The following is a 27,432-nucleotide window of genomic DNA, read 5'->3' on the forward strand; positions in this document are numbered from 1 at the left end:
GTCACGGCAGGTAGCTGTGCAGGGAGTTAGTCTCAACGCATTGTTGTGCAGGTTACTAGATTGATGAACGTTATATTCATAAGGGATCACTGAACGGTTCAGTCATCTAGGGGTTAGTCACTCGCGGGTAGCTTGTGCAGGGTTAGTCACAGCAGTTGGCTGTGCAGGATGGTTAGTCACGACGGAGGATCGTGCAAATGTAATCATAATTTGGTTATAGTGGATTAAGACCTCTGTTGAGAGGCAAATCACCTGAAGAAGGTGGACTGGAGGTAGCCTTATTCAGAAGGAGAACCAGGATAAAAATGAATGTGTCTTTTACTTTCTGCACTATTTGTTTTAACTTAGAACAATCAAGCAAAAGCTCCTCAGAACTGTACTGAGCAAGTCAGAAGTTCTGATGACACCCAGAAGTTAAAATGAACATCTTATTGGTTATGTAGTTCTACATCCTTATGCTTCCGCAACATCAAAAGCATAATCCAATAGATGATAAAAACGAAAGAAAGAAAAGACGTTAATAAAGAAAGGGAATTTTAATTAATAAAGAACATAATTCAATCCCCTCCTATCTTGTGTTTTTCTCCACCTTCAACTAACCCATAATAATAAGGATTTCCCCCCTCCCCCTTACCTCTTGAATTTCTTCAAACCCTAGCTTTCACTTTGTTTCCCTTTTGCTTCTCTTCCCCTCTTTCTCTTCTCAGCAAAATGGCAAATGAAAAATGATACTCCTAATCCTCATAAAACCCTTACTAACTTATTGACATGATGGACTTAAGAAATAGCACCTTTAAATTACTTCTAATTCTAAATATTAGGCCCAATAAACACAAATATACACATAGTCAATTAACTCAATTAATTATTATATCATATGGTAATTAAATAAATAATTAACACACCAAATAAAATAAAATAATATAATAAAATAAATACGGATAAAATCCTCTAATAACTCAATGTCTCATATTACCAGTCTAATCTTAATTACTCGGAAAATTCCCAGAATGTTAAATATTAACTCATTAATATTTTTAATGCTAAAAGTACTAAAATTTTCGATTAAATACCGATCCGTTATCCAGAACTAATACCGACTAAATCGTCCCAAAACGCGAAAATTTCAATAAACATCACAAATGACTAAATTAAGCAAGTAATTATTTTTCCGGACGTTACAACTTCCACTTTTGTGGACAAAAGTGCAACCCACGTCGATATGACATACCTTAAGTACTTCATCAATTTATCGGCCATTCACGAGTGAAGCTTCTCGTTAGACAAAAAAGGAAATAACATGCTCGTGCACCTTGCTGACGGTAATTTCCATAGATGCTATTAATATTAAAAGCACTTTTTTACACGTGTTACTAATAATTTTCTTTTTCATTTTCAGAGATGGATCATATCCCACTTTCACCGCATACACGGGTTTGATCGTGTTATAGGGTATACTGAGAATTATCCACATGCTTGCCTATATTGCCCATCCAAAGGGAATGATGATGTGCATCCCTTTTGTATGTATATTGACTAGGATGCTTGCCTAGTTTTTGCTTTTAAAATGAGACCAAGCTTGAAACCTTTATAAGGCCCGCTTTATTGTTGAATTAAAACAATTGAATTCCAAAAAAAAAAACCTAATGTGGGATCGGTGGGTTTTGAACTGAGGACATGTCACTCGGACCTTAATTCTTGAAATTTCAATAACATTTGTAGAGCCATTTGCCTAATTTGCAATAATATATATATATATATATATATATATATATATATATATATATATATATATATATATATATATATGTGTGTGTGTGTGTGTGTGTGTGTGTGTGTGTTATGGTTTGGGGCGAGCAGGCTCACTACGCGCAATGGGGCCGAGCAGGCCCGATTCTATAGCATGGCCAAACAGGCCCAATTTCTCAAGGTTCAATAAACGCTTTCAGCTGCTACTATGGGGTCAATTCCACGTGAGAGCACGTGGTCAAACTAACTGCTAGGGATTCAAATAACTACTTCTGAACCCTACGCGTGCTCATCCAGAACATGAAAACCACCTGCTGACGCAACCCTAACACGAGGGGTTTTGGCAGTTTCCTAGCACGTGGGCCTCCAATTGGATCTGGCCCAATTAGGAAATCTTGGCCCACCGCTGGGGGGCTATAAATACCCTCTTTCACTAGAGGGTCAGGTAACTTCATTCATTCTCTTTTACCTTGTACTTGCACTCTGATTGCAACTTCTTCTCACTTTGGCATCGGAGTACCTTGCAGGTACATCCCCCAGTTCACAGAAGACCCAATTCCTTGCAGGCCTTGAAGATCCATCTAGTCAGGTACAATCAGTGGCGCCGTCTGTGGGAATCTTGATTCCCCGTCTTTCCTAAACAAAGATCAAAGCACAAACTCAACCTACAATCATCATGGTCGGCAACAACAAAAACAACAACAACAACCAAGCCCTTGACCCATTCAACATCGACCCATTGCTCCATGCCTCCATGGATGACGCGCAAGGTCGACCCAGGCGCGAGGGACTACAACCCACAGCTGACGGGCAGAATCGACCCAGGCGTGAACAGCCCACAGCTAATGGGCATAATCGATAGAGACGCGAGGGTCCACAACAACCCACTCGTAACGGGCAGGTTCAAACCCGAGATAACGAAGCCGACTCCAGAGACGGACAACCCGCTTCTTCCTCCACTCACGTCTCTCGTCGGAATGAAGGCCAATAGGAGCATAATTACGGACACCTCGACGTTCCCATCTCTGAGAACGTTGACCCCACCACCGCTCTCCTGCTCATTGCCCTCAACCAAACCAATCGTCTCATACAGCAAAAGCCAACGGATCAACAATCTGGAGAAAAGGCAGCGATCGCGATCTCCCCCGCAGAGACGTCACCGATCACGCTCTCCTTCCACCTCTCGGTCCTCTTCGAGGAGGTATCACCGCCGTAGGTCTTACACACCCTCTCCTCGGCGAAAGGATTTCCCATCCCCAAAGCGAGGACCTGAGGGGGCAGACTCAGGAAGCGCCTCCCCTAAATCTCGAACTCGAGGCCCGGCTTTGGAGAGGAAAACCTCTGAAAAGAATTGCGAATGTTCTCCTCCCGAGGACAGTCACCACTCCTCAGTCAAAGCACGTGGGACGAAACGTCCACGAAGCCCTCCTCGGTGCCGCCACCGCAACCGAGGGAGAAACTCGCCCTCACCTGGACGAAGTGACGAAGACGACTTCCGCAGCCCCTTGTCGGAAGAAATCAGAAGAGCCCGCCTCCCCTGGGGAATGGAGAAACCTCTATTACTGGATCTCTACGACGGGACAACGGATCCTGACGAGCACATTCAGAGCATTGAAGCCGTCATGGATTACCATGTCGTGCGAGGATCCATCAAATGTCGCATCTTTCCAACAACCCTCAAGAAAGGCGTCGTGACGTGGTACAGAAACCTACCACTGAACTCCATTCACTCATGGGCAGACTTGAAGAGTCTGTTCTCCAACCACTTCATGGCCTCCCGCCGACATCCAAAAGCCAAAGCCTCCCTAGAGGCAATAATCCAGGGACCCAACGAACCTCTTCGGGCTTATCTCGACAGGTTCAACAAGGAGTTCGTCCAGTTCCAGACCACCGACCAAATGAAAATATACCTCCTCGATAGAGGATTGAATCCCGACAGCGATTTCAAGAAGGCTATCGGGATCGAAAAAGTCCACTCCATGGACGCCCTCCTCCTCAAAGCACAAGCTTACATTGCATATAAGGAAGCAGCGGCAGCCACCAAGAGGGGACCCCGGGGTCAAGACGCGAGCAAGAGCTCCAGGTATGACGACATGCCTTCTCGTCGAGGAGGCGAAAAAAGAAAGGAAGACAGGTCTTGGGAAGCAAAGGACCAAAGGGGACCATTTGGTCGCTTCACCGAGTACACACCACTGAACGCTTCCCGCGAGCGTATACTGGCTGAATGTAAGAGCACCGATTTCAAAAATTCCAACATCCGCGCCCCGAAGCCTAATCTGGCTCGCACGGGAACGGACAAATCTAAAAGCTGCAAGTATCACAAGAGTCACGGGGACCTCACCAAAGATTGCCTCCATCTCAAAGACGTGATCGAGACTCTAATCAAGGAAGGGCGCCTTTCGAAATATTGTAAGAGAGGTGACCCTCCTCGGAAAGAGCCTAGAGACGATGATACCGACGAACATAGATCCTTCGACCAAGGGCCCTCCAGGTCGCTTTCTGCATTACCCGTCCTGAGGACTTCGTCCCCTCTAAAGAACTCACTGCTGCATTTAGCCATTGGGAAAACTTCCCACCGGCAATGGTCATCTCCAACGGCGGAGACCTCGGCCAACTCACCATCGACTCGGTCAAAAGAAAGTTCGACGAACTCATCGCTGCCAACTCCAACTTAGGTCCCACTCTTAGCAGGGAAAAAGGAAGGTCTGAGCCTATCACTTTTTATCTCGAGGAGCTACCCGGGGGTTCACCAAATGCCAACATACCCTTACTGATTCGAGCGAGAATGGCCAACTTCGACGTTCGCCGCATTCTCGTTGACGAGGGCAGCTCGGTGGACATAATGTACTCTCAATTGTTCAAGACACCCCAGCTGGATGAATCCCGTCTGACCAGATGGATCCCGAAATTTCAATAACATTTGTTGAGCCATTTGCCCAATTTGCAATACTATATATATATATATATATATATATATATATATATATATATATATATATATATATATATATATATTAGTGAATCAGACATGGCCCAACAAATGTTATTGAAATTTCAGGAATGAAGGTCCGAGTGACATGTACTCTGCCAATTCAATTCTTTTAATTCAACAACAAAGTTGACCTTATAAAGGTTTCGAGCTTAATCTCATTTTAAAATCACAAATTAACCTACATAGCAATTTAAGATTTTTATAAATTACTTACAATTATTTTATAGAACTTTTTTAAAATATATATATATATATATATATATATATATATATATATATATATATATATATATATATATATATATATATATATATATATATATATATATATATATATATATATATATATTAATTTTTAGATATATCTTTTTTTTTGAAATTATATGATTTTAATTATATTAAAAATTTTAATGATAAATATTTAAATAATTAGATGTTAAAATTATTCTCTAATTTTTTATCTCATTTTAAAATCACAAATTAACCTACATAGCAATTTAGGGCTTTTATAAACTATTTTATAGAAATTTGTGATTCAACAATAAATAAAGTGTAGTTTGTTTTAATTTTTAAATATTATTTTAAATATTTTATAATTCTATTATAATTTTTTATTTTAAAATACCACATTTAATATTATATTAAAAATTAACTTTTAGAGATATTGTTTTTTAAAAATTATGTGATTTTGGTTATATAAAAATTTTAGTGATAAATATTTAAATAATTAGATGTAAAAATTATTCTTTTAATTTATAAAAGATAATTGAAAAAAACTTGTGATATTTTTTGAAAAAAAATCATAAAATCATTAAAATATGTTGGAACTTTTTTGTCTGACAAATATCTAAGAATTAAGAATTAAATTTGAAAACATGATCTAATCCTAAAATTAAAAGATGAAAATGGTTGTGATTTTCAGAAGAAAAAGAATCTAGGAAAAAAGAAGTCCTTAAAAACTCAACAAATTAATTCAAATGTTGAAAGGTGAAAAGATGATTTTAAGAATCCTAAAAGAATCATCATCAAGTTTATAAATAGATTCTTTTGTTGAAGAAATAGTGAAATCAACTTCATGGTTTCATTTAAAATAACAATTTCGATAAATGAATGATTTTCCAAAAAATTATCATCTGCTAATGGAGAAATTTCACAAAGATAACACATGTTTTGAACAATGATGGTAAATAAGTTTATAAAATCATTTGCCCGCATGCACTTTTATATTTATAAATAACCATTTCTTAATAATTAACCTTTAATATAAATAACCATTTCAACTCATAAGCAAACACTAATAATATCATCATGGTGCAATCCTGAGTGGGTCGCGTGGATAAAGCGATGTTTTACGGATGTTATTCAGGTCACAGAAGAGCATTACTACACGCTCCAATCCTACTCCAAAGCCGCCATGTGGTGGTGCGCCATATCTGGAAATGATGAATCATTTAGCTTTCCGAAACACAATTTCTTACACTCAAAATTGAAAACAAGAGGAAGAGGTAAAAAATAATACCTGAAAGAATCAATGTAAGAAGATATTGTTTTGACATCAATACCGCAAGCCTGAGCTCGTTGTTCCAGAAATTCTGGCACGTGAACACGCTGAGCTCCTGAAATTATCTCCTCACCTGAGAGGAAAGGAATACTCAGAAGTTCAAATCAAGCAAAAATTATCAAAAGCACAAGCTGCTATTCACACATTTGGAGATCGATAGCTCAAGCTTTTATGGAAGTACAAATAAGGTTAAATGAGACATGATAAAATAACTTAGTTTCTACTTACCACGAATAAAGACATCAAACGAGTTGCTGTAATTTGAATTGTCATGTCAGGCATTGTATAAAATGGCCTTATAGCCAAAGGATACCGGTGAAGGATATAGAACTCTGTTCCATACCTATATATAGAATTACAGTCCACAAACAATTTTAAACAATATCCTTAAAAACAGAGACAAAATCTTAAGTTGTAAAAGATGTGAAAAGGGAATTACTTTTCCAAAACTAGTTGACCTAGTTTCCTTTCTGCTTCAGTATTTAAGTCACCAAAAGGTTCAATTTCTACTCCAACTTCCTGCAAAGCAAAATCATTACTAGCTGCACAACATAACCGTAAATTTCTACCATCCTATCAATCATAGTTACATTAGGTTAAGTTCTTCTTTTGAGTCTTTAGGTTAATGTCTCAACAGGAAAATGAAATAGCTAGGAATACATCTGAGCGTCATCTCTCAATCACACCTTCCAACTCTCTCTATCTCAATGTTACGAAATATTCTAAAGGTTCAAGTATTGCCACGATCATCCTGTCACATTTGTTTGTTTATCTACAGCATGCAAGTTAATTAGTTGAGAAACATTTAAGCTTACCTTGAGCATCTGAATACCTTCTTCATATGTAAGCCGCAGAGTTTTTCTAAGATACTGCACATTTACAAGGCTATAGTCAGATCATAAAATGTAAAAATGCATTTATTTGCACATAATACTACTCCCTCCATACAATGACTCAATGAGATACCCATTTGCACCAAAAAAAGCCTAAAATGATAGTGGATACTGAGGTAAATAAAAATCTCTTTTTCACTTTTACACTTTTTTTTTATGTGTGAAATGGTCATCTGGGTCATTCGTTGTTGGATGGAGGGAGTAATACATTACACAACAAAAGCCTCATCTACTCACTACATAACAAATCATTTGAACAAAATGAAACTGATAGTGTGATAAATAACAAATCCCATGTATAAGACAACCAAAATGATACAAAATAATCACCTTTAAAGGTTCAAATGGATACTGATTTGCCACAGCTTCAAGATCCTTCTTACAATTTGTGTTCAAACTGTCAAACATAGCGACGAATAATCTGTCAACTACATCCATAACCTGCCAAAATCTCAAATCATCAGTAAACCAAGTTCTGTCACTCAATAATTTCATATGCTAATACCCAAAACATCCAATCTGTCAAATGTACCTCAAAATAATGCTTCTTAATCTCCATTTCAACATCAAGCCCTGTAAACTCGCACAGATGTCTGTGAGTAAAGGAATCTTCTGCTCTAAACACAGGACCAATCTCAAAAACACGGCCAAAGTCAGCACATATTGACATTTGCTTGTGAAGCTGAGGTGACTGAGCCAAGCATGCAGGTTGCCCTTTGTAGTCCAGTCTAAAGACAGCAGCTCCACCTTCACTAGATCCGGCAATCAACTTTGGAGTGTGGATTTCAACAAAGCTTTCAGCTAATAAAAATTGTCTGAACGCCTGCCCAACATCGTAATTGTGAGATAACCAGATCATTCAGCTTAGTTCCTCAGAAGCCATTTATTCCAAAAAAAAATTAAAAGTAACAACTATGATTCAAAGAAACAAAAGACAAAAAACTTGTCAGAATAACATCAGAAATAACAGGCTTTACATTTCCAACTTGCAACTGAATGCGGAAAATTCCTTGATTAGCTGGTGTTCATAGGTCAAGTACTCTAGAGTTCAATCGTGTATCCTGATTCACACGAACAGGTTGTTCACCAGCCTGCACCAAGTAAAAAATCCCCATCAACATTCATATCAATAGAGGTGTAACGGGTTTGATTTTGAGGAGAAAAATTGAACCAATAAAAAATAGTCGATTTGGTTCTGTTTATGCAATCTTTTCTCACGAAATCTGAACCAAACCAAATCGATGAAGAACGGGTTGGTCTGATTTGGTTCAATCAGGTTTATTACTTTTAAAAATTTAAGAAACTTTAAAAGTTCTTTCAAAAACTGAACTTTGTTTCAAACATTATAGATTTCCTATATTATTAAAACCAGTACATAAGCTAAATGAGAAAAATAATGCATAACAATTTAAAAGACATACCCACGACATATATTTTAACATAACATTCATAATATGGTGAGATATAAAAGAAATAGTAACAAAATGAACAATTTGGTTTGGGTCTCGGTGATGGTTTTTTGAATGACATGAAACTAATAAGTAAACCAATAGAGGTGGGGTTTGATTGGTTAGGTTCGGTTTGGAACTAGCATGAAGGAAAAAATCGAACCTCTTAATTGATTTGGATCTTCGGGTTCACAGGGTCATTGGTTAGTTTTGTTCTTACACCACTACATATAAAAGGAGAAAAGTTTCACTATATTAAACAAACAACAAACATACATCTTTAACCAATCAGTAAGCTTTTAAATTGTGATACGCAATAAAGTAATTGCAACTGAGAAACCACAACCTGGTCGTGATTAAAGTTTCTGCTGCAACTTCAATTAAAACATTGCTAGTCAGTAATAAATAAATGTATATACCTGAATGGCCTTCTTGATTTCAACTTCACTTCGGGCAGCATCCTCGAGATTAATCGGCAGAGTAGGAATGGCCTTACTCACACAGTACAGTTTGCTCACTTGAATTTCAACCTATAGAGAACAAAACCACACAAAAGACAATCATAATAAGAAACCTAAACAATCAAAATTCATAAACCCTAAATTCAAAACACCACAAAATCATAAAACCTAAGAAACAAAAGAACACAACCAACCTGTTGTGTGGCACCTTTAATAGCAGCTGCTGGAATGGAAACCAAACCTTCGACATCGACAATAGACTCACGGCTGAGCGCGGCCACAAATTTCACCATCTGCGGACTCACTAAATCAGGTTATGCCTGAACCAAACACTGTACAGTGAAACCGTTTTCTCTGATGACCAAGAACGCCATCTTCTTCCCCACTGGTCGAATGGTTTGTGCCCTCCCCCGGATTTTGACAGGTTTGTTCGCTATTGAATCATCGAGAGCCTCAACTCGAGTCCATTCGTTGACATCAACGGAGGTCTTTGATTGGATCTCAATGAGCGGGACGAAGCCGTAATTGACGGCAAGGGGGTCATCTTCAACTGAGAGACTTGATGCGGCGGAGGTGGCGGAGGCAAGTTCTTGTTTGCGGCGGAGCTTCTCCTGCTTTGCGGCTTCCTTCTTAGTGGCCTTTTTGCTTTGCGCTTCCTCTGAGAGCGGTGGTTCTTGAGATTCTGAAGACATGTTTTTGCCTGAAACGGACCATGAGAAAAACGAAAAAAATTTAAATTTTAAAACTCACAAAGCATGAAACCGAAAAATCAAAATAATAAATATGGAAGACATTATATGAAGAATGAGAATGGGCGAAATCAATGAACAAAAAAACAAAATTGTGACCATAAAGAGGAAAATCAAATTGAAAATGAGAAGAATAATAAGGAAATCCTACGCTACGCACCTGTTGTTTATGTTTTAGAGATGGTTTAGTCTTTTTGACAATTTCTCATCACCCCTTGCTCATATTCATATTCAGAGAGATGGTTTAGTCTTTTTAAAACCAAAATAATAAATAAAATAAAACACGTGAAAAATAAAGAATGTTGAGTCAGCATATTAATAAAAAATAATAAAGTTGTCATAAAAAAATTGAGGAATTCTAGAAAATTCAAAGAAATTTCTTGTGGGGGTGATTCGGAAGAAAAGCGCAATGCTCGCATTGTCAATTGGGATAACACCACTAAGCCCAAACACATGGGGGTTAGGGATGAGGGAGTTGATTGATATGAACAAAGCTTGCCTTTTCAAATTAGGATGGAAACTCAAAAGCGGTGAGAATCCGCTCTGGTGTCAGGTCTTAAAAGGAAAATATGATAGAAGCCACAATAACTTCAATGCGGTCACATCAAAGCCTTAAGACTCGAGCGGAAGAATATTGTTAAGCTTTGGCCAAAAACGAATGAGATGGTTTATTGGAATATATGAGATGGAGAAAGCATTAATGTATGGACTGATTGTTGGAATAGGCCATATCTCACTTTGGAGCACGAGAGAGCTACTACAACAGAAGACTTTCGAAACTTGAAAGTGAGTGACCTTATTGATGACAGGGGCATGTGGGATATCAACAACATACAGAACTTTCTTGCAGACACTATCCTGAAGGAAATTACAACCTTAGATCCTCCTAGTAGTGACAAGGGCAAGGACAGCTGCATCTGGAAAGGAAACAAATTTGGGAATTTCAATGTGGCTAGTGTGTACCGTATAATAAATCTTAGTATTAGTGATCAGACCATCTTTGACACTTGGAAGTTAATTTGGAAGTTATCAGTGCCCGAAAGAATTCACTCGTTTATTTGGAAGGCAGGGCACAAGAGTCTTATCACACATGATTGGCCGACAAAGAAAGGATTAGGACAACAAAACTATAAAGCCTGCATTGATCATGAGGAGTCCATTGTCCATGTTCTCAGGGACTGCACAATAGCAAAGTAGGCTTGGATCACTTTGTCGCCTCCGACTAACATTGATCTTTTTTTAGCTGTCATTTGCAGGTGTGGATCGACCTTAACCTGAACGTTCTAGATGCCAACTAGAAGGATCTCTGGGCCACCACTTGCCACTCGCTTTGGCACTGGGGAAATCAGCAGAAACATAACGCAAGTTTTGTCATGCCAAGCAATCTCATTGCAGATAATTAGAGGATCTACTCAGATTACCAACACAGCTTCCACCTGATAAAGAAATTGCATCATAGACAGTCCCTTATTTAAAACATTTGTTGGCGCGCTCCTAGACAGGATTGGATTCGAATCAATACTGATGGCACAGTCAGAGGACAAGGAAAAGCAGGCTGTAGTGGAATCATAAGAGACTCGCATGGTTGCTGGTGTGGTGGTTACTCAAAACGCATAGGACAGTGCAGAGTATATCTAGAAGAGCTCCATGGAGTTTATGAAGGTTTAAAGCTAGCTTTTGAACAAGGCTATCAGAAGGTTGAAATGCACATGGACAGTATGAACACCTACCATTCAATCTTAAGAAACGACATGAAAGACCAGGCAACGACATGAAAGACCATTCAATCCTAACAAAAGGCTTTTTAGCCCTCTCATTTATCAAAAAAAAAAATACTGAAAGAAGTTTTAATTTATATGTTATGCAATTTTTTTAATATTAATACATAGTTATATGTTGTAGTAAAAAAAAATATGAAATTGTAAAAATTGCTTATCCAGGAACCCACAACATCATTTTACATAGTCACACCTCTTACCGCTACACTAGCACATTAATATGTGAAATTTTCAGCAAACATAGTTTTTATTACTCGTTATATATTAATTTTTTAATCGATTTTAAAGCCTCCAATTTTTTGAGGTCCTAGACCGTGGGCTTGGTTGCTCTGGCCCAAGGCCGATTCTAGTGATAGCTGATGACTATTAGTTTATAGCTGATGACTGATAATTGATAAATTAAAATGACATGAAAGAACATTCTTAATTAAGAAATTGATAGCTTCATTATCTTATTATTTTATATTATTAAATTAATTTTTATTTAGTAAAATTAAATGTATTAATAAAAACATGAAAAATAATTTTAATATATATGAAAAATTGAAGATAGCATTAAAATATATTAAATTTGTTTATAAATTTTATAATGAAATTTAACGAGGCATGTGAAATAATATCATTGTAATTTTGAATTTAATTATTTTAATCTAAACTAATAATAATAATAATAAGTTTATTGTCAAATATTCTAAAATAAAACTGCAATGATATTCTGAATTTTCTTTATCTTAGTTGATCTCGTTGATTCTCGTTCGACGTTTCACTAACTTGAGAATTATCAACACAATTAAAAAATTTATTATATAATTTATATGTTATTCAAAATTATTAAACATTGCATCATATTTCATCTTTTAAATTGATGTGAATATATATAAGGGTAAGAATAAGTTTTTGTTAAAACAGTAAGGGTATAAATGAAAGAAAAAGTCACAAGTAAAAAGTTACTACAAATAGCTTTTGAGAAAAAAGGTACAAGCTATTAAAAAAGCTACAAACTAAAAGTTAAAAGACAGTTACTAAACAAAGTTTTTTCATTAAGGTGAGCTGAAAAGTTAAAAGCTTTTTTTTTGTCTTATCGGAAGACTCTATATAAGACCTTTTATTGGAGTCCCTTTATCCCAAGATGGCAAAATACTATAACTTCGTAACAACTATAACAACAAGTTATTTAAAAGACACGATTAAAGTAAACACTAAGAATAAAGGAAGGCCTATAAAGAAATGCAAATAAAGATAAGCAAGTAAATAAAGAGAATAAATAAAATATTGGATAAACATGACTATATGGAAATATTGCAAAATTGCGAAAAATTTAACAATGAAAAGTGAAACTTAAACTAAAGATATACTAAGACTTTAAGAAAGCTATTAAATTAAGAAATAAATAAAAATTCTAGTGAGAAGAGTTCTAGAATGGTGTCTACACATAAGTTTTGAAAGCATTTTTATAGTGGAGGAGTCATCATGAGTAATTATGATGAGTCTGCTACATAATGCTGCTTTAAAGAAATTTTTTTGGAAGTTGAAAAGGCAACTCTATCGTGTTTCTGAACAAAAGAGGATCGTGTTTCCTCATGGAATGCTGGTTTCTGCTTTAACCTATGAAACTCTTCATATTTTCACGCACCAAGTAACTTACTTGTTTTTCCAACACGTCTTGATTGTAGTTATTTACGATCCTTTCCAATTTCCTGACTTTTCTGACTCTATTTAATACGAACATTAATGAATTCATCCTAAGACTTTCATATGTTTGATTTATGACCTTAATATGCATTTTTTCTCACATTTTTTACATGAAAATAAATTTTGTATGAAATGTAGTAAAAAAATCTAATACTAGACCTAAATTAGCAAATAAATCAAAAAATGTGAATTTATTATTTTTAATCAAAAGTTTATTTTCTTGACCATAATCCATGCTTATGAAATTCTTGACCACCAAATATTTCAAGCTTTTAAAAATTTAAAATAATCATTTATATCTCTTTCTTGTACTAACATTACATATATGTTTTAATATTCTTATAAGAAAAATTATATGATAAAAAATACATATAAATTTACAAATATATATTATTCAAGATTTTATGGTTATAAAGACAAGGTGAAGACTATGCAGGGAATATGTTCCCTATTATCGTCCTTGAAGTATCTTCGAGAAAACTTTGTTCTCATTTCCGCCTCTGTAAGGTGCGAATTCAAGTTGATATCACTTTTGAAATTTATTTTAGAAGCAACATAAATGTTATAAAAACATCTCAAAAGAAAATATATTTAGGGGGGGACAAAAACCAAATCCAAAAAATAAAATAAAATAAAATAAAATAAATAGAAAAAATAAAAAAATAGAAATACATATTGAGTTGTAAGGATCTAACCATGTACCTTCACATGCAAAGTAAGCGCTTTACAATTTGAGTTCTATGTCCATGTTATATGTCATGAGACTATCAGACACTTTAATTTTTGTGTCTTAGAAAAAATAAAAAATATTTACACAAGTTAAATATCAAGAACAAAAACGTTTCCATAAAATATTGACGAATACAAGAAAAAAGAACATTATTGAATTTTTTTATAAAAAAACAATACAAATATTATAAAAAAATTTAAAATAAATATGAAGGGTCATAGACAGAACCCAGGAAAAGAAAAAGAAAAAGAAAGAGACAACATTTAGAAGCAATAATGTCGACGAATACAATAAAATATGAAAAAAAATTATTGAAATTTAAAATTAAAAAAAAAAACAACACGGAAAAATTTCAAAATAAATATGAAGGGTTATTATAAACAACAACAGAAAAAGAAAAATATGCAACATTGGAGATGCAGGGGATCGAACCCTGTACCTCTCGCATGCAAAGCGAGCGCTCTACCATTTGAGCTACATCCCCTTTATATTAATTAATTAAATTAATAAAAGATAAAATCGACCAATTATTCTAGAAAGCATCTCTTTATGAATAAAGACAAAATTCACATGTATCACACTATTTTGGGAAGCTTGAATTCTCTCATCTTTAATTCTACTATATGTTTGACGGCAAATCATAATCTCCACTACATCTCTTATAATAATACAAGTGAATATGAAATGCACTTTATGGATTGTAACGGGGAACATGGCTGCATGTTTGGGATAATAATAATAATAATAATAATAATAATAATAATAGTAATAATAATAATAATAGTAATAATAATAATAGTAGTAATAATAATAATAATAATAATAATGGAAGTTTTAATTTTTTTTGTCAAACTCTCTCTATGAACTTAGACAAGACAATTTAAATATTTTATTATTTTAATGAGGTTCACGTTTCAATTTTCTTTATCTTACTATCATTCTTTTATTTCTTTTTGTTTTTGCAAGATTTTTTTATCATGCTTTTATTCTTTTTCATATTATTTTTCCATCTTAATATAAAGAAGTGTCCAATAGTTTTGATCACTAGTTTACGGAAAACAATAAAAAAAGTATTTTAAGGTTCAAAATTAACAATTAATTGATAAAGCATATATTGCAGCAGACTTCAACCATAACTTGCTCGATCACCCCGTAGAGGAATTTGAAATTCTTTAAAGATTCAATAAACACATCAAACAATCTAAAAGTCTATTTAAAATAAAACAAGCCAAAAAGGGGAAAAGAACCTTCACAACCAACCACGAAGATATGAAAAAATACCTTAACAGAAACATCTCAGTCCAGATACCGACATGTAGATTAGAAAGCTTGTAGAAACGTTCAACAGTTAGGATGCAACTGCAAAGGCGCTAAGACCAAATATCAAAGAACCTCTCGCTCAAAAAGAGTGAATGGGCAAGAAGAAAACCATTTTCCTAAAAACCACATCGAACATGAGAAAAGTTGGATGAGGGAAATTTTAACATGTTATATCACTAAAAGAAAAGATAATAATCATCCAAGCACTAGTAGATCCCCTACTTCAATAAAAAACATCATAGTTTTTTTACCCTATCAAAACTATCATCCTAAGTAGATATCATTTACAAGGGAAGGAGGTGCACACCTCCACATTTAGAATAATGCTAAGTGTGTATCAGATAGCTTGAACTATTGCACCTAGATACACAAAAGGATAGTGAGATGCGAATATAACAACCTCACACAATCACCACCCTCCTAGAAAACTACCACACCACTATGAAGGATAAAGGCAAAGAAATAAAAATAATAAAGGAACGAAGTAATTACTAATCAAAGTAGAAGAAAGCTATAAATACTTTGAATATGGTTTTGGAAGATGGTAAGAGAGGCTTGAAGTGGTCGTAATAAATAGATGAATGACAATGAATAGGAAAGAAATACTTAGCCATTTGAAAAATTTATATTTATAGGAGGAGAAAACTCAAACATTGAAAGTATAAAGTAATGAAAAATTGAACATCAACTAGAAGTGAGGAACATGTGGCAAATGGCATTGTTAGGGTCATAATAGCAAATATAGTTCCTATGGAACCCATCTTGAGGGACCTATGGATAACCCATCATGCTACTAACCTTAGACTGATATAGACATACGATTGAAGATATAGAGATTTAGGAGTCATACCATTAACTACAATGATTAAGGGTACCTTAAAAGTAAATGGAGAAAATAGAGGGGAGATGGAGGAAACTCCATTATAATATTTTAATAACCCTAACTGCAAGGAGCGGCAAGCCCAGACCCGACTTTATTAGGTCGGGCTTTAGGGAAAATTGTTCCCACGTGTTCCGAGGTAGGGGTGAAATCGGCCTATTTCCTTACTCAGCTATGGTTCTAGGTCAGGACTGACTTATCTTAATCTCGACCCCACAATAGAATAATCGTATATGCTCGAGAGGCATATTTATTGATAAGGAAAATGTCATGCCAATTACGTCATAAAGATTTCTATTGAGCAGAAGGTTCTATAACATAGGAAATGCATAGACTTGTTCTACAATACACCTGATTTCATAATAAAATGAAGGAAGAACCTTTGTATCGTAAAACAAATCAAACTCTGACATTTAATAGTATAAATAAATGATCTTGATTAGAGATAAAGGATAAAAACCTTTTAAAAAAACCTAACGAGACTCCTATAAAAGAACATCGAGCACATGAAAATGTAACAACAAACAAGCCCAAGACATGAAGAAACAAACTCCCAACTAAGTTTAAGCTTTATCCACCCCTTGAGTGAGAACCCCTACTGGAAATCCCATAATATCCCTGACTTTGGAGATGCATTTTTGAAGTCAATTTTTTCTTCTATTTTTGCAGAATTTGGAGATGTATCTCCGAAAACACGTATTTTTGGGTGTTTTCGGAGATGCATCTCCTAAAACACCCATTTCCTCATTTTCATTATTTCGGAGATGCATCTCCGAAATATGCTCCGAGTTTTTCTTTTTTTTAAAACAATGGTTAATATAATATTTTATGTTAATCAACAAAATATAATAGAATCGACAAAATAAAACACGTAAATTAGAATAAAATAATAATATTATAAATACAAAAAATAGTTGTACGGGATCGTGCTTAGTGTCAAAATAATAATACAACCCGAATACAAAAAGTCAGTAATAAAACATAAATAGGCAACTGCTACTGAGTATGTCTAACCCTAACTCCCTAAGACCTCCTCTATCGCCGCCGCAACAGCTGCGTCACTAACCATCATCTCCACAATGGCAACTGTCTCTGGACCGCCCTGCTCAATGATACCTCTGTCCAATGCATCCTGTCCAAGAATCTATATCCGCTGGCATATCGATAGGAGATTAGTGGCATGGTCATCCTCGACCTGCCGGTAAGAAGGAGAAACAATTAAGAAATCTCCAAAATCACCTTTTCGGAAATGCATCTCCGAAAATACCTTTTTTTTAAATAAAAAAATGATTTCGGAGATATATCTCTGAAATCACCCTTTTTAATGGCTTCGGAGATGCACTTTCGAAATATAGGGACGTTTTAGAAATTTCGCGCAGGTTTCTAAGAAGGTTGGGGTTGGATAAAGAAATTGTCTTTTATTTTTGGAAAAATAACCTTTTTCGTCCTTTAACTTTGCCTCGGGGTCCATTATGGTTTCTTAACTTTTAAAAAGACCATTTTAATCCTTTAACTCTGCAAACTGGACCACATTAGTCCTTTCTGTCCATTCTGTTAGTCAAAGTCAATTTATAACACCATGTGGTGCTGGCGTGGAATTTCATGTGGCTTAGCGACGAAAAAATATGTCACTTAAGTATTTTCTGGATTTTGACTTATGATCTTCATCTTCTTCCCCAATTTTGCCAAATCCAAATCACATCAAACCCTAATCCGGGGCCTCGAAATCAGCGAAAGAAAATAAACACGTAACCCAAGATCAGAATCAAACAATTGCAAAGCCCAAATACAAATTTTAGAAAACCCAGCCACATAACATAAAACCAAAACCCTAAATTTCATCATCATCATCCTCATCTACACAAACTTTCCAGAAACAATGAGAAGAAATAAAAAAGAACACAGTTCATGTTCAGTAAACCACATACAACACAAACACAATAAAAACCCAAAATCACCATCATTTTCCTTCTTAAAAACCTTAAGAAATCGTTTTGTGAGAGGAAGAGAGATTAAAGAAAAAACTGTAAAAATCAGAAGGGTCTCACCCGTTTCTGTATATTCTGAATCACAACAGTAACATCATCATCAGCTCAAATCGGTTCAACGATCCACAACAACAACAATTTCGTTCATCACAACCATCAAGAACGTTCAACACCCGTTTTTTGTAGATTTGATATTGTGGGTTTGAAGAATATAGTGGGTTGTTGTATGAGTTAATATGGACCTGAGTTAAAACTCTTAAGGCTCTTTCATGGAGATTGTGAGAAAATTTTTCAAAACCCATTGTAAATGATTTGAGTCAGTACCCTCACGAATGGGTACTGTCATATGAATGGGTATTGTTCAAATTTGTTGTTGTTAATAGAAAAAATACCCATAAGCATCAATACTTAACTTTAAAAATTATGGGAATGAAAAAGAAAAGGAGTTAGGTGGAGATAATGGTTTTTCTAAAAAGATAAAAGGATTGAAGATCTGGAGAAGAACAATTCTTCTAAAATTGTTTTAATTATATTTTTAATTTAATTTGGTAATAAATTTTGAAGAAGATGAAGAATATATTAAAATCCAAAAATTCTCATTTAGTGTCCAATTTTTTGTCACTATATTGGTCACAAAAATTAAATTTTATATATCACATATTTAGACGGAAGAGGAATGCTAAGGTCAAACATTTTAACACACTCTTCTAACACACTCCAATTATAATCATCCACGTCATCCACTATATTTAATGTTGCACTTGATACCGATTACTCCTACATCTTAACAAATGCCATTATTTATTTTATTATTTTTATTTAAACTTTAACTTTTCATCTTCTTCTTCACATTTGATCTTTATTACTTCAACCTTCTACCAAGACTCTCACGTCACTAATAAGGTCAAGTTCCAAAAATCAACATTCCAAGTTATTGAAAAAAAAGTTAAAAAAATCCAAAATTAAAGTCCATCAAAAACATTTTCAAGAGATGTAAAAATGATATTGTGGTTGATAATAGTCAGATCCAGATCTGTCGTAACTAAATTGAACCCAAATCAAAAATTAAAATTGGAACCCAAGTCAGTTATAAGAAATGAAACCCAGTAGTCAAAAGCAATTTAGATTGAAGAATAAAACTTGGAACAAATCTTAATGGAGATATGAAGTTTACTAACAGTGTGCTTGGAACAGAGAAATAAAAATGACATTATTTATTTGTTAAACAGTAGTGGCTAATAACTTGATATAGATATGAAGTAGAGGCGTGTAGTGTAGCTATGGAGATGAAATATTACTGTTTTCGTTTTTTTATTATTTTGTTTTGAGAGTGTTGCAGATAAATTTTAAAAACTAAAATAAATTGTACCTTCCAACTTGTATAATCAGTTACCGGTAAAAATATTAAAATAGATGGATGACATGACTAATTATAATTGGAGTGTGTTAGAGGAGTGTGTCTAAGACCATTTACAATGGGGGTGTTGAAAAAATTATTCAATAGTTGAATGTCTACAATGGTTTGTTGAATGAGGTGTTTAATGTGATGTGGATTAATTGGTGTTGAAAAGATTCAACATGTTGAATGAGAAAAAAGTGGGGCCACATGCAACACTTTACACAATTTTATTGGTTGTTGTGATTATTTAGATTTTATTTTTTTTAATCATTTAAAATTAATTATTTCATAGTAAATAAATTTTTTATTTATTTTTATTTTTATCAAAATTCATTATTTTTTTCCTCTATAAATAAAGACTTGGTTCATTTGATTTGGACTCATAAAAAAAAATTCACTTTTAATTGATAATAGATATTAATATATAATCATAAAAACAAAACTTTAAAAGAAAATAAGAATATGATGTGGGGTAGGGTGTTGAATTTTATTAAACAAAACCATTGTAGTGAAAAAAAATTGAATAGGTGTTGAATTATTAGGGGGAAGAGAGAGAAGATGATGTGGAAGATAAAAAGTGAAAAAGTAAGGTGTTGAATAATGTAACCATTGTACATAGTCTAAGAGTTTGACGCTAGCATTTCCTTTAGACGAAAAGGATCTACGTGCTCCGTTTTTAACACTTAAAGAATTAATTTGAACTTTTTAAAAATTAAGCGACGGCCATCGAGACAAAGTTAAGGGAAAAAAATATATACTTTCCCTTTATTTTTTGAATTATCTAAGTTTTCCAATTAACACATAGGGGACAAAGTTATTTGCTAAAACATTACCCGTTCTCAACTTGTGGCCATGGCTTCCCTCCTCCCAGCTCACCCTCTTCCACTTCATCATCCTACCGCTTCTGCACTAGCTGCCGTTCCAACCGTCTGCTTCCGTCAACCATCCTCCTTCAACCCGCCTCTCTCCTCCATCCACCGGACTAAGGCGGGCTTTTCATCCTCTCAACATGAATTAGCTTCTCGTGAGTACTTCTTTCGTCATATTCTTCTATTGCTTTGTTTTTACACCTGTTGATTTTGAATTTGAGTTTGTTTTACTTCGAAGCTGCTGATTTTGAATTTGAGGCCCCTCTTCAAGTATTGAAATATCCCGACCCAAAACTGAGGACAAAGAATAAACGCATTGCTACCTTTGATGATAGTACAAAGAAACTTGTCCATGAAATGTTCGATGTAATGTACAAGTAAGACTTTTCTTTCAACTGTTTTTTTCTTTGCAATTTATGCTTTGTTTAGATTGATGGAATCAGATGGAGCGTAGCGGTATGAAATGGAATGAAGTGGTATTCCATTGTTTGGATAGTTTAAAATTGGATGGAGCGGAATGGAGTGGTATGCACTATGAATCACGGACACTGAAAACACGTTACCAACACAGACACATCGACCCTGATAATAATTTGAAATAAATAAATTAATTAAACATAATCACAAATGTCGGTTTGGAACACCGACACTGACATAGACACACCTTTTTTTCACATGTATCTGTGCTATGTATCTGTGCTATTGAGGGTATGAATTTCATTCCATTCCATCAGCTACTATACCATATTTCTACTCTCATATTTTCTAACATATTTTCATATTTGTATGATATTTTAAGCATTGATTTAGATATTGTAAATACACACTTAGGATGCGTTTGGATTGCCTTATTAATAATTCATAAGCATTTTTTAGAGTGGTTGATATAGTTTATCAAAATAGCTTTAGCTTATATATGAAAAGAGTTTAACTATATTTTCTCTATGATTATAAAATTAGCTTAAGCATAAGCGCTTAATTAAGTTGATTATATGAACACACCCTTATTCTAATAATAAAAGTATTTTCAAGAAATGTTTTTAACAAAACAAGAGTGGAAATGTAAGCAAAAACAAATGTGTTTGAACTTTGAAATTTGAGGAGTTCACTACTTTATTTTGGGACTTTTGTCCAAAGTCTCTGACTAAAAATCATGGGATGAAAAGGATAATACATTGTGTTGGTTCTTGTTTTAGCTCATGGATATTAGGCAATGGCTACCTTGTTTAGTTGCTTGAAATAGCTTGGTAATACAAAGCATAATCTGCATGATGTAAAACCCACAGTCACTAAATTGCAGAATAGGCCTACGCCCAAAGTGTGTTGCTTCACCTTGTGGTCTTGCAAAAAAAGTACTTCGATTACAATTATATAACAAAAAAAGAGTTGATTTAGAACAATACTTCAAATATATTTTTGGATATTTTAGAGAATTTGATATCTACATTGTTTTACAACATATTTTAGAGAATTTGATATTTGCTGTGTTTTACAACATTTAGAATGAAATTGAAAATAATATCTATATTACTTTTTGACAAGTCCTTCCAGTTTACGTATTTACTTACTTTTTTTTGCAGAACTGATGGTATTGGTCTGTCGGCACCCCAAGTAGGGGTTAATGTTCAACTTATGGTTTTCAACCCGGTAGGTGAACATGGTGAAGGAGAAGAAATAGTTCTTATAAATCCAAAAGTTAGGAAATACTCAATGAACCAAACACTATTTACTGAGGGTTGTCTATCTTTCCCCGGCATTAATGCTGATGTAAAGGTATGAAAATGAAACCTTTTTCTTTTAATACGCTATTTTGAACCTAGCTTTCCTTTGAGGCTAGTTTATTGATATAGCCACTTTTGACCTTAGTATGAAGGGTTTTTCATCTATTCTATTTATATTTTTGTAGTAATCTTCCTACCTATATCAACCATTGAACTATGAAAATCTCGGCACCTTCTTTTGCTATCCTTACTCATGCATTCTGTCTTTCCAAATAAAAATTTAATGATCATTTGGTGCATGGAAATTCATTTTTTAGTTCCCTGATAATGCGAACGAGGCTTAGTTATCGGTGTTTAGATTAATCGTAATTTAAATTAAGGTGCAACTAAAAGTTTGAACTATTTGCCATCTTTTATTACAGATCCTTACTTCTAAGTTACTAGATATCTGATAGGCACATGAGGAAGTACATTGAGTAATTGAGTATAGAGGGAAGCAGTTATAAGAGAAGGGAAATTATAGCTAAACGGACAGGTGGTACCTTGTAATTGATGGCTAAGAAAAAAGCTTAGGTGAAGTGGAATTAGTAAGGACGGGTACTGGGGTTTTTTCCATCTCAAATGGGTGGTGCTCTCATTGTGAGAGTATCATTTACATATATAGTGTGATTTTACAATTTTATATTTTACTATCTTGTTATTCCTTCTCGATCTTACAAAATTAATTGAATAAGATCTTCGGATCTTGATTACGATTTTATGCAAGATCTTGATCCTGACAACCAATTTGAACTCTGCAAGTATTGACTTGTTTGTGGTAAATTTCGTTGGAGGCACTAATGAATGGCACGCGACAAAGTGCAGTGAGTATAGAGGGAAACTGTTAAAAAGGAAAGGGGAAGTAATAACAAAACAAAAACAGATGGCACCTTGTGATTTTGGAGTGTGAAAAAGAAGGTAAGGTTAAAGGAAATGAGTGTGTGTTACGTGAAGGGTGTGATGAGTATGAAGAGTATGTATGAAGTGGAATTAGCAGGGCTGAGTGTCACATTGAAGGAATATCATTTATTTACTGTTCTAGTTCATCTTCTATAGAGGATTAATCATGAGAGTTCATCTTCAATACAAATCAGTCTTTTTTTCAGTTAATACTTTCTGTTGAATCTGTCAACATTCATTGCGTTTCTTCCTACCATTTGGCTTTTGGTGAGTATGTACTTCTCTCTTTTCTAGGAATTACAAGCCCAAGAATGAAAACAGAAAAGTGGAACATAGCATTCAACAAGAACCTGTTATTTAGCACAACCATGCTTTTAAGTTCATTAAATACTTCCTGTAATTTTGCAATTTTTTATTGGAATGCCTTTCTAAATGAATTGTTCCATTGGTTATAGTTTAGTGCTTACCATGACTAGCTTCAAGGATTTATTTTGTAATTAGCACTGGTGTGTGCTCAAATTTGTTATTTATTTCATTTTGTTTGCTATCCATACCAAAGTTATTGTTGTATATATTGTTCAATATTTTTTGCTTTGTTGATATTTCAAACTGTACGCAATTAAAGAAACATTGCGTGCCCTAAATTACATGACTATGCTGCGATGATCTTTTAATTTGTTTGTCTCATCCTCCTTACTCAAACAAATCACATTATTGTTGTGCAGCGACCAGAATCTGTAAAGGTTGATGCACGTGATGTCAATGGTTTACGGTTTTCAATCAGTTTGTCTGGCCTTCCAGCTCGAATATTCCAACATGAATTTGACCATCTCCTGGTATGTTTTTTTTGAACTTGCAAAAAGAAAGGTTTTTTGAGTTCTAAAATAAAGCATTTCTACTTGTTATGACTTTGTTATGAACTTTTGGTGTTTCATCTACATATACCAAGTGTTTTGATAAGCACCCGATGGTCAAGAGGGAATTGATGAGATTTAAATAAAAAGAATCTAAGAGCCAGTCAGTTAGTTTGATTCTCAGGAAACCTGTAAAGAGAGAATTGCTCTCGCAAATTGACCACAAGCTATCCAAAGGGTTTTCTTACCCAAAAAGGTATAAATTAGAATCATATTAGGATTAGGTATGGCAACGGGCGGGGTAGGGTCGTTTTTAAGCATTACCAACCCCATCCTTGCCCCCGCCCCCAAACCCGGTCGGGGATGATTATTGAACAACTGCCCCGCCCCCAATGGGACGGGTTTAAAACCGCAATTTTTTCATCACAATAAAGCATGTTTACGTGTTTTCGAATCTTCAAATTTCATTTCTTTGTAGCATAAAAAATTAATAATTAAATTGAATTACATCATTCAACATAAATTGATCATAGAACTTAAATTTTAATAAATCAAAATCCTAAATATTAAATCATGAAAATGACATGCTATTTTAATAAGATTAAATGTGATAAAATTAATAAATACAATGGTAACTAAAGTAACTTTTAGTAGGTTGGGTGGGTGCAGGTTGGTTATCAACACCTCCACTCCCGTTTTTTAAATTTGAGTTTTCCCCGCACAGCCTCCTAGATCAATCGGTTTTTCTCCATTAAATTTTGGGGCGGGATCGGGTGGGATTGGGTGATTTCTGATTTTGTTGCCATGCCTAATTAGGATCGCCTGATTCTGATTGATTCCCACAACCTTATAGACTATTTATATAAATAAGACTAAAGGCATATAGGGATGCCCAAACATGAAGAAAAAGAAAATTTTCTCCTTCTACTTGTACTACACTTTTACGTGTGGCACTTCATCTACAATAAACATACACATGTTATTATGGATACAAGCTCAGGTATCATTGGGTTAGAATCCCTCGATTCATCAACCTTCCCACTCTCTTGACAAGGCAGAATTTCTTAATGGACAAACTTTTTAAACTAATGTTCATGTCACTACACGTTGGTTATCCATGTGCTTATATAATATATATAATGGTTGTATCTGCAGGGAATCCTTTTCTTTGAGAGAATGACAGACGGAGTTCTTGATAGTATTCGAGCACAGTTACAGGTTAGAAAAAGTACACCCTCTTTTGTCATTCTTTCCCTTGGCTACTTCCTCTTGACATGAGAAAATCATCATGACGATTTAGAAAAACACTTAATTCAGCTAATAATATACTAGCTAGGCATACATATGCCATGTTTTAAAAAAATCACTTATATTCTTCGTGCATTTTCCTTTCTAATTTCTACCGACAACGCCACTTTTCAAGTAGCTTATATTTGTTGTATAGCAGATAGATCAAGTTTAATGTATCTTAGGAAGTAGTGTTGGCTTAATTGCGTGAGTTTGGGGTTATTATCATTGTAATTTCCATGTATACAACAAATTAAGCATGCTGTTGGGGGCAAATGAACTATATCTTGTTTACACGGACCACACTGGAATCTGTTCTTATGGAAAGAACGTTGATACTATTTGGTCAAATTATTACAGGCCCTTGAAATGAAGTATGAGGAAGTGACTGGATTCCCAAGTCCTGAAAAGATAGAAAGTCGCAGGAGAAGAAAGGTTGCTACTGGTTTCGGGAAATCACAACCTTTAAGATAACGTAATGATAAGTTTCACCTTTCTCTTTTGCACTAATACTTACTATATGTGCCACCTTTCTCTTTTGCACCAATTCTTATTCATCGTGTCGATTTGAAAATTGCTTGTTGCTTATTTTACAGGTCAACGTTAGGTTCATAATATGCCAGAATTTCAAGTTTTAGACTGAGTTCATTCAGTAAAACCATAGATTGTCACAAATGCTGCATATAATTGGATATGTATCATATATGGAAGATAGATATAGATGTAGAAAATTGAAAGGTCTCATTCATCTATGGGTGGACTATCTAATTGCTTCTATAGGTCTCATTCATCTATATAAGAAAAGAAAAGAAATGTTGATATGTGATTTTGATAGTGGGTTTTAGGAAGATGTGATAACTTGAGAACTAAGGAAATATGGAAGAACTATTTCTATGCTTAATGAGGGCAAGGAACAAGATAGGACACTATTTTGACATCTATTTATAGTGGAGTTTAATGGAGATGCACAAAATATTAAATATATTATTCTGTAATGTCATGTCATATAAGTAATTTAAATTTTTTAATTAGACTTGACGAGATACATGATTATCATTGCTTAATTTTACATTATTAGTGCATCATTCCTTTTCTCTTTATAACATATTAAAACATACGTGCGTGACCTTTTTTTGACACATTGTCAAATTCTATGCTCATATTTTTATTTTTTTTCACGCCAGCATTTTATCCGTTGTGTTAGCTCTCATTAAATCGACAAAGTTGGAATATCCATAGTAAACAAAATCGGGCCAGATTGGGTATGTAGAAGAATTGAGATTTAAATTAAAAAAACGGTAAAAAAAACTAGAAAACCGAGGATTTAGAGTTTAGACGCCTTTTAAGGTGAAACCAAAATTTCTTTTAGATTTATAAAAACATGATAAAGAGTTATGTTTTGAATCAAAATATTATTTGATTTAATTTCTTTCTTTCTTCTCTAATCACTCTTATCAAATAAAAAAAAAATTAATCTAAAAACTATTCTCAAATACTGTTTGTTCTAATGAATAAAAATTAAATTTATATAATAGTACAAAATATTCAGTAACTTTGAAATGAAAGTCTTGGGCTTACATAGCCTACAACCCATTACTTTTAATTTTGAAATTTTGTTTAATTTTTGTGTTAAAATTAAAATTAATTACTTTATTATAGAGGAAACTGCATTTTTCTTAACACACAAAGAAAAGGCTCGGAACATTTTAAAAATATTTGTGTTCTTTTGTAATAATTTTTAAATATTTTCAAATAATTAAATATAAATTTTAAATATTTAAAAGACTAAAAAATTAAATAAATTATTAAGTGTTAATTATATAAAATTATCAATAATTTTTTATACCATTTTAAAAATATAGTTATTCTTGTGCAAATTCTTATATAAATGAAAAAATATCTATTTATTTATAGCCGGTTCAATCAAAGTTCAACTTTAAACTCAAAGGTATACTGGTTTGATACAAAATTCGATTTTAATTACCTTAGGAATATCTATCATGAGAAATGCTAACAATGTTCTCTTTCAACACTCTTTCTAACACTTATTTTTTTATTGGATGAAACACATATGTGTCATACCATTTTATGTGAGATTCATTTTTAAAATGAGAGACCTACA

The 27,432-nt window shown here is 34.0% G+C and overlaps 1 protein-coding gene, 1 non-coding gene and 1 pseudogene across 2 annotated transcripts; 1 reads left to right on the forward strand and 2 right to left on the reverse strand.

The window, feature by feature from the left end:
* Nucleotides 1-5,861: 5,861 nt before the first annotated feature.
* Nucleotides 5,862-9,992, reverse strand: LOC131611447 (aspartate--tRNA ligase 2, cytoplasmic-like; annotated as a pseudogene).
* A 4,472-nt stretch (nt 9,993-14,464) lies between these two features.
* Nucleotides 14,465-14,537, reverse strand: TRNAA-UGC (transfer RNA alanine (anticodon UGC)). Its single transcript has one exon. It is a non-coding gene; the product is annotated as a tRNA-Ala (tRNA).
* Nucleotides 14,538-20,427: 5,890 nt separating this feature from the next.
* LOC131609107 (peptide deformylase 1B, chloroplastic/mitochondrial-like) lies at nt 20,428-26,239 on the forward strand. The gene is made up of 7 exons (XM_058880763.1): nt 20,428-20,664; nt 20,748-20,886; nt 22,090-22,282; nt 23,895-24,005; nt 25,179-25,241; nt 25,671-25,785; nt 25,907-26,239. The coding sequence occupies exons 1-6, from the start codon at nt 20,493-20,495 to the stop codon at nt 25,782-25,784; spliced, it is 792 nt and encodes a 263-aa protein (XP_058736746.1). The 5' UTR covers nt 20,428-20,492; the 3' UTR covers nt 25,785; nt 25,907-26,239.
* Nucleotides 26,240-27,432: the final 1,193 nt, after the last annotated feature.

Source organism: Vicia villosa, linkage group LG6 (assembly GCF_029867415.1).
Source record: "Vicia villosa cultivar HV-30 ecotype Madison, WI linkage group LG6, Vvil1.0, whole genome shotgun sequence".
Lineage (NCBI taxonomy): Eukaryota > Viridiplantae > Streptophyta > Magnoliopsida > Fabales > Fabaceae > Vicia > Vicia villosa.